Source organism: Aquarana catesbeiana, linkage group LG05 (assembly GCF_042186555.1).
Source record: "Aquarana catesbeiana isolate 2022-GZ linkage group LG05, ASM4218655v1, whole genome shotgun sequence".
Lineage (NCBI taxonomy): Eukaryota > Metazoa > Chordata > Amphibia > Anura > Ranidae > Aquarana > Aquarana catesbeiana.
In genome coordinates this window covers 323399666-323408846 of record NC_133328.1, presented here as the reverse complement: position 1 = coordinate 323408846, position 9181 = coordinate 323399666, and the positions used below count along the sequence as shown (strand labels likewise).

General features: G+C 44.2%; 1 protein-coding gene across 2 annotated transcripts in view; it reads left to right on the top strand.

Annotated features, from left to right (window-relative positions):
• Positions 1 to 9181, top strand: part of CDH18 (cadherin 18) — a 1382204-nt gene that overhangs the window by 1296919 nt on the left and 76104 nt on the right. For both annotated transcript variants that reach the window (XM_073630863.1, XM_073630864.1), the window contains one exon: positions 6684 to 6802. In XM_073630863.1, coding sequence (XP_073486964.1) covers positions 6684 to 6802 — 119 coding nt within the window. The remainder of the gene's footprint in view (positions 1 to 6683; positions 6803 to 9181) is intronic.

Here is a 9181-nt window from a genome sequence, read left to right as displayed (position 1 = left end):
AACTACAGCTCATGCGAATTATATTAATCTAATTAACAGTTGGTGAGTGTCAGCCTATGTTGCTGTTAGTGTGCATTACTATAACTAATTAAACTTTCACAACCTCAATCACCTTTATGGGTGGTAGTTTGGGTGGCCTTCTTTCCCTCCCTTCACTCCCCACCTACCCCCCTTTTTTTTTTTCCCCTTTTCCCCCCTCCCCCCTCCCTCCCCCTTCCTTCTCTCTTTTCCCCTCCCATCTTTCCTTCCTTTCTGTCCCTCCCCTCTTTTCCTCATTATAACCCTTCTGGCTCCCCTTTTCCTCCCCCCTCCCCTTGCTTTCCCTCCCTCCCCCCTCCCCCCCCCGCTCTTCCCTCCCCCCTTGTCCATCCCCCTCCTTTCCATCCTTTTCCCCCCTCCCCCCTCTCCTCACCCCCATTTCTCCCTCTCCCCTCCATGGTTGTCCCTTGCCTCCCCCCCTCCCCCTTCCCTTCTCCTTCCAATCCCCCCCCATCCCCCCCTCCCCTCCTTGTATTTTTTCCTCCCTTGTTTTTCTCATGCCTTCCCTTCCTCAATCCCAGCCTTAGCCATCCTCTGTCCCCCCTTTTTCCCCCTTCCCTTCTACCTTTCCCTGCATGCTCCTTCCCCTCTACGCCACCACCGTGGGTCCACCTTATTATTCTTGTGGGAATTGCACACCTCTTCATTAATCACCACATCATCATCATTTTGATGCTTACAACCTTTCTAATCAACTCTTACTTACTAGAGCCTGTCTATTACCCCCTGTGTCCACTGCGGGGGGATTTATATTGGGTCCTGCATATCCACGGAATCCACCTGAGCGGTGAGCTTGTCCTCATTTCTACCCTATGTGTACTGTATATTTTTTTGTTACCTTTGTAAATGATTTTGCTGCAATGGTACTTGTATATGTTAAAGTCACTTTATATTATGTTATAGATGTGTTTCTCCTGAAGAAGTGGTGTTAATCGCGAAACCGGTCGAGATTAAAAGCTTTACATACACTCCTTACCCAACAACTTGCGGGATCCACTTGCTTAGTCAGTGTGGTATACCCTTTGTTTTTATGATTGTATGTAGTTACTTTGTCTGTAATTGTATTTTGTATTTTTTATTATTATTAAAAATTGAATGTTTTAACTCATTCTTTTGTCTATCACTGTACTCTCTTACCTAGTACGGAATAGTCCCACTTCTCCTCTTTTTTGGGGGTCTAGACGCGAATTGACAGTAGCAGCAACTGCCATCACGTCTCTACCCCCTCAATTCCCTTTGACTATAGTAATTTGGGATGATGGTACGTGTACTATTACATTTCACTTTACAACTAAGGCCCTTACTAGTTTTGTAGTTGAACAGGCTAGGTTTAATATGGTATGTTCACGTTCGCTACAAGCCTGTGTATGCACATCGTCTATGGTGGTGATAATTTATAGTCACAGCCATTCAAGTATAAAATGCCTTTTAGGGTTGTGTATGGAGGGTGGGGGAGGCCATCTCTGCACACTCAGTAGAGTGTGGAGCTTAGAGATGTGGGAGTTAAGAATTATTAGGGCGCCCCTTTATGTATTCTTAACCTCTATAGGAGTAGTAGTATACAGACAGAAGCAGTTTGAGCTTACTTATGTGTAGAGACTTTCAGTGGCATGAGGGGGGAGACAAAAGCAACATTTCATTGGCACGATGGGCTCATAGGTCTGGAAGTCAGAACTGCAATGGTACCCCAAGTTGTGTCTATATGGTGGAGAGAGAGGATGCCTAAAAATGTTCACTAAGTGGTATGCCGGGGTGTAAACCGAATGATGTGAGACACTCTTGTAGAGAGGAGGTCTCTAAGCTATGTCGGAAAGTCTCCCCCTTCCCCTCCCCCAAGAGCCCTGTAGCAATACTAACTGCCACCTAACAGAAGGCATGGCCACTTTGCATTGCCAGTAGGGGCATAGTATGATAGATACCTTATTGTGGTTTATAGCAATTGAGGGTCATTTAGATTCAGTGGGGGTTCATAAATTTCGTAGTTCGTCTCGGTTCCTAGAAAGGGGGCGTATACGTCAGGGAGTAAGTCAGGGCTGTAGTGTATCTCCAGCATGAGTAGAATGAGGTGGTTGAACTAGAGGCGGTTTCCGGAGATGTCCTCTGTAAGTCATGTTCCCAAAAGGGTATGACATAATGTGTTCTGTAAGCTTAGGACAGCAGTAACACTCATCGTATAGTCTCTCCAATCAGCCTTGGATCTGCGCGCAGGGAATGTCATAGGCGGGGGGCTTGCGGTAGTTGGAGCCTGTAGAGTAATTACCTTCTCCTCTCAGCTACTCGATGGTGTGTTAAGTCCGGTGCTTAATGTTATGCATCGAGGCATGGAAATTGTAGGCCGTATGTGTTCTTTTCTAAGTACAAATTAAAAAAAAAAAAAATTTTGGAGGATGGGTGGGATGAAAAATCAGCCATCTATGTAGGATGTAATGTATTGGTAAAGCCTTGGCGGAATGAACTATGGAACTGAATATGAAACTGTACCGGGTTAGGTGGGGCCAGCAACAGTTAGCAAGCATGGCTGCCTACATATGCACTAGTAGTCACGCCTGGCCCGCCGCTGTCTATGTGATTCAGCAGGGCCAGGATCCCGCTGGAAGCTGTGGGGCGCCGATGGAATCCTGGGTTCCGAAGGGGATCTGCGTCTACGGTATCGGGTAGTTTGTGCCTCCATGGGCTCTTCTGGGTGTGTATCTCTCTCTCGTGACAGCACGGCGGAATTCAGCATACCATTGTGGGACATCAACAAGCAGAATGCCTAATGTGTCACAGAAGTGCTGTAGATCTTCTGGCACTTTCAGTAGTGCCGTGCGGCCTTGTGATGTGGCTGACAAACAAAAGGGAAATTTCCATTTGTACTGTATTCCATTAGCCCGAAGAGTATCAAGGAGGGTTTTGAGATCCCTGCGGTGCTGCAGCGTTATGCCAGAGAGGTCCTGGAGTATTTGGATGTTTGCTCTGTCCATGACAAGCTGGTTCTATTTCTCGCTTTTCTCAGTATTTCTTCTTTTATTTTGTAGTCTACAATGCAGCAGATGACATCCCGGGGGGATCATCATCTCTCCTCTTAGGTCTGAGTGCTCTGTGGATCCGCTCCATTGCTATCTCTGTTTGTGCAGCCGGTCAAGGAGATTATTGAACATGCTAGTCACAGTGGAGGAAGCTGATCGTGGTCTACTGATTCTGGGAGGCCACGGATTCTTAAGTTATGGCATCTGCCTCTGTTATCGAGATCCTCTATATGCCGTTGGAGGTCTCTTAGCTGCAGGGTGTGTGAGTCTATCTTCAGAGTAGCCCGGCGGAGGACCGATCCCTGCTGAGCCAACACGCTCTCTGTCAGATAAGGCATGGATGTCGAGGCGGTTGCTCAGAGATGGCGGCGGATAAGGTATCTTTTATGTCTGCAGCTATGGCCTTAAGATCTGTATGCTGAGATGTTGATGGGGTGTGATATTGTGTTCTCCCGTCTCTGGTGTTCCCTGTGGTATTGGGGTGGGCGGAGAGTCAGTCAGCGGCGGGGAAGCAGTCTGCGATCCTCCGTGGTGGGAAGATGCCATGTTCCCCCTCTGTGTTCTGAACATCGCTGGGATATGTTGGCTCATACCCTCGGTTGGTTCGTGAGGTGAGTGGGATCGTGATGCGGAAGAGGTTCGGGAGGCAGTCCCCATAGTTAGTAGTAGTTTGGGGAACTCTTACCTCCTCAGTGAATCAGTGTCACTAGGTAGCGGCGGGAGCTCTGGAATTATGCTGCCATCTTCCAGTCAGGCTAGGCCACCGCAAGTTATTGTCATAAAAAGTGTTTGGGGACCTGAGTCCTGCCCCAGGGGACATGTATCAATGCAAATTGTTTTTTAAAAAACGGCTAGTTTTTTTTCGGGAGCAGTGATTGTTTTAATGCTTAAAGTGAAACAATAAAAATAAAATATATCCTTTAAATATCATGCCTGGGGGGTGTCTATAGTATGCCTGTAAAGTGGCACATTTTTACCGTGTTTAGAACAGTACCACAGCAAAATGACATTTCTAAAGGAAAAATTGTCAGTTAAAACTGATCGTGGCTGTAATGAAACGCAGCTTTCACATGCGTTTGCAAATGTGTGCTAACTAAACCCCTGCTTTTAACATACGGTTAGACAGGTAAATTTGGTTGGTCAGCAGACTGGTTGGTGAGTTGAGCTATGGAATTGTCTTTTTCTTGTATGTAATGAATTGTCGGGTCTTGGCAATATGGATAAAACTCATTGAAAAAAAGAGCATGTCCATTACCATGTCCTTTGCATCTGGTATGAATATTAAGGGGAACCCCAAACCAAAATTTAAAAAAAAATTGCGTGGGGGTCCCCTGAAATCCATACCAGGCCCTTTGGGTCTGATATGGAAATTAAGGGGAACCCTGCGCCAATTTTTTTAAAAAATGGTGTAGGGGCCCCCCAAATCCATACCAGACCCTTACCCAAGCATGCAACCTGGCAGGCCTCAGGAAAAGAGGGGGGGATGAGAGAGCACCCCCCTCCTGAACCATACCAGGCCACATGACCTCAACATGGGAAGTGTGCTTTGAGGTAGTCCCCCAAAGCACCTTGTCCCATGTTGATAGGGACAAGGGCCTCATCCCCACAACCCTTGCCCGGTGGCTGTGGGCATCTGCGGGCAGGAGGCTTATCAGAATCTGGAAGCCACCTTTAACAAAGGACCCCCAGATCCTGGCCTCTCCCCTGTGTGAAATGTTAACGGGGTACAAATGTACCCCTACCATTTCACAAAAAAAGTCACCCGTTTACATAACCGGGTTGCTCCGCCCCCCTCTGATGCCACGGGGAAGCCATGGGGAAGTCCCCATGAATCAGAGGGAGGTGAGATCACTAAGTTAAATCACCGGTGGCCCCGCCCTCAGTTATATAAGAGCTGTCACAAGCCAAGACGCCTCAGATAGCAGGAGCCTCCCATGGAGGCGGGTCGTCCCAGATCTTTTTTTCTTTTTTGATCCAGGCGGCGTGATAGAAGAAGATGAATGGACACTGTGGGACATTTTTTTTTGTAATAAAGGACTTGTCCCAAGCTGTGTTTTGTAGTTTTTAACATTTTGACACTTTTTTTGTGAAATGGTAGGGGTACATTTGTACCCCGTTACCATTTCACACAGGGGGGGAGGCTGGGATCTGGGGGTCCACTTGTCAAAGGGGTCTTCCAGATTCCGATAAGCCCCCCACCCACAGACCCCCACAACCATGGGGCAAGGTTTGTGGGGATGAGGCCCCTTCAGGTCTGGTATGGATTTTAGGGGGACCCCCACGCAATTTTCTTTTAAAATTTTGGTTCAGGGTTCCCCTTAATATTCATACCAGACCCAAAGGGCCTGGTAATGGACTGGAGGGATCCCATGCTCTTTTTTTTCAATGGGTTTTATCTATATTGCCGAGACCTGACAATTCATTACAGCTGCGATCAGTTTTGAATGACAATTTTTCCTTTAGAAGTGTCAATTTGCTGTGGTACTGTTCTAAACATGGGAAAAATGCACCACTTTACAGGCATACTATAGACACCCCCAGGCACGATATTTAAAGGAATATTTAATTTCTATTGTTTCACATTAAGCATTAAAAAGATCACTGATCCAGAAAAAGGCCGTTTAAAAAAAAAAATTTGCATTGATACATGTCCCCTGGGGCAGGACCCAGGTCCCAAAACACTTTTTATGACAATAACTTGCATATAAGCCTTTAAAATTAGCACTTTTGATTATTCATGTTCGCGTCCCATAGACTTTAACAGTGTTTGTGTGTTCTGCCAAATTTTTTGCCTGTTCGCATGTTCTGCTGCGAACCGAACAGGAGGGTGTTCGGCTCATCCCTAGCTATCACATCTAAGAATTGGTAAGCTGCTATATAATAAAGGTTTGCTGTTGGGTTTAATACTGCTTTAAGGGCTCATTTTAGGTATTACGTACTTGTGGAAGAGTTAAGCACTTAGGGCTTGTTTTATGTGATTGTTATGAGTTAAATCTTCAGCTAGGTGAGGGTTATCTATTGGGGAATGTTTCAGTGTGTTCAGCTACTTTCTGCAGCATGCACAATAGTTGTTAGCACCAGGAACCTCACACCTAAAATAACTAGTGGCATTCTCCAGCACTGAAAACAAATGTGACAAAAAATCCATAATCAAGGAAATATAATTTCACTATAAGTAGCACCTTACAAAAATAGACATTTTTTTTACCAGATCATACACCTTTGGTTAAGGGGCAATATTTTTCCTTTTTTAGATTTTTTTTAGGAGGAACTAATTAAAAAGAATGGTTTAAAGCATAAGCCTTAAGCATTTTATTTAACCTTTGTTGACTTTAATTTTGGATTTAAACATCCTGTTTACAGTATAAAACTGTGAAGATATGATGCAAGAATGACTGATATTAAGCTACCAATTTTGCAATATTCCTTTTTCAAGCTGTTTTCTCAGTTATGTGAATTCTAGTAAGGTAGTTGGTTATATGTCATGTAGTGTAAGGTCAAGCATAAAAAAAGAGCTGCTGCTTGGGCATGACTTTTTTAAATGCTTGCTCATTAGCATATCAGGACAAATATAGAAATATGTGATAACAATAGTATACATCTTTTACTATAACTGATGTTACTTTTTTTTTACAGAAAATCCTACCCTAATGAGCTACGTTTCAGTCGGTATCAAAGTGTTGGACGTTAATGATAATGCCCCATATATTGGAAATGAAGATATAATTGTTTGTGAAAATGCAAGAGCAGGCCAGGTAAATTACTTTTCTGACATATGATGTGAAAAGTGTTAAATTGTAACTTGCTTACCATATTTGTAATATATTAACCGCTTCCCGACCGCTGCACGACAATAAACGTCGTCAGAAAGGCACGGGTGGACAAAAGAGCATACAGGTATGTCTCCTTTAAGAAGAGGTGCTGCGGGCACGTGCGCCGCGTTCTCCGTGACCGTGACCCGCGGTCATGACACGGAGAGGTAGAATGGGGAGATGACATGTAACATGACAGAGATCACTGCTCCCTGTCATTGGGAGCAGTGATCACTGTCATCTGTGTTGAAGCCCATCCCCCCCACAGTTAGAATCACTCCCTAGGACACACTTAACCCCTTCATAGCCCCCTAGTGGTTAACCTCTTCACTGCCATTGTCATTTACACAGTAAGTGCATTTTTATAGCACTGATTGCTGTTTAAATGACAATGGTCCCAAAATAGTGTCAGACATGTCTGATGTGTCCGCCATAATGTTGCAGTCATGATAAAAATCGCAGATCGCCACCATTACTAATAAAAAAAAAAATAATAAAAATGCCATTAAACTATCCCCTATTTTGTAGATGCTATAACTTTTGCATAAACCAATGAAAATACGCTTATTGCGATTTTTAGAAGAATACATAACGGCCTAAACTGAGGAAAAAATAGTTTTTTTTTATATATTTTTGGGGGATATTTATTATAGCAAAAAGTAAAAAATATTGCTTTTTTTTTCAAAATTGTCTCTCTTTTTTTGTTTAAAGCGCAAAAAATAAAAAATGCAGAGATGATCAAATACCATCAAAAGAAAGCTCTATTTGTGGGGAAAAAAAGGACGTCAATTTTGTTTGTGTACAACGTTGCATGACCGTGCAATTGTCAGTTAAAGCGATGCAGTGCAGAATCACAAAAAGTGCTCTGGTCAAGAAAGGGGCAAATCCTTTTGGGCTGAAGTTAAAATCACTGTATATTTGATGTGGCTTTCTCTCTGTTGCAACAAATCTACAAACTAGGTTTGCACTGATACCAGTATATGTATCGGTGCCAATATTAGGCATTTACACGGGTATCGGTACTTTTGCAAATGCACCGATACCCAAAACCATCACCTTCTGGCTCGGTTCTTTCAGCTGTCAGCGGGATTTCCCCGCTAAGAGCTGAAATGTAAAGCAAATAATAACACACATGGGTTGGACTTGATGGACTTGTGTCTTTTTTTTCAACCTCACCTACTATGTAACTATGTAAGAATGCCAGGAACTATTGGTTGTAAAGGAGCAGGGCCGCCACGTCCTTAACAACCAATGACATTTCATATGTCCATTGGATTCTCTTCCCTGCAACCTCCTCCCTTCCCACCAGCTGTCCTGAAGGACAGAGAGAGCAGCACCATCTACGTCTAGCATGACTGCAATTTAAAGCGGGGGTCCACCTATCTATGCTTTTTTTTTTTTTTTTGAGTTCATTCACAAACTTTTCTTCTCAGCATTACATACTCACATATTGTGTGTAATATGTCCGCCTGTGTCAGATTTCGTTGGAAAGAATAACTTATATTATTCACTGCAGGCAGTTTCCATCTTCATTGTGGGCATTTGAAGCCCACAAGCATTTATTTCCTGGATGTGGTGAATGCTGTGCTCCCAGCAATCACTGCTCATTCCTGCACATGCTCAGTGGCATCCTGGGAAGCCTGAGACTAGCTCCCAGGAGTCTGGGAGAGGCTAGAAACACGCCTACTCCCATGGGAGGAGAACCAGGAAGTGCAAAGAAGAATAGAAAAATAAAAGATAATTACGGCGATTTAAATTTTTTTAAACGGCATGTCAGCATCTAGGCAAGGAAGAGAATACATACAGATATTGTTCAAAATTTGGGTGGAACTCCGCTTTAATGTATAACATGTACAAAATACACTCACAAGGTTAAAAACAATTCAAGCATAAATTATGAATGTGGTGTTCATCTGCACCACTATCAGGTGGTAGCCGCTGGTGTGTCATGGCCAGAAGTCCAGGAGCACTGGTGGCTCCCAGTGCTTCCTTTTGAACTCGGAGACACTCGGTGCACTGATGATGTCACTTCCGGGTATGTCATCAGTGCGCCTGAGTATTTCTGAGTTTACCAGGAAGCACTGGGAGCCACCAGTGCCCCTGTACCTCTGGCCACTGACACACCAGCAGCTAGCACCTGAGAGTGGAGCAGATGAACACCACATTCATCATTTATGCTGGCATTGTTTTTAATCTTGTGAGTGTATTTCTTACCTTTTATGCATTAAATTGTGGTCATACTGCACTTAGATGGCACTGCTCTCCCTGTCCTTTGTGTTACCAGAGTCCCTTCTAGTTCCCTCTCCACCCAGCCCTCACTTA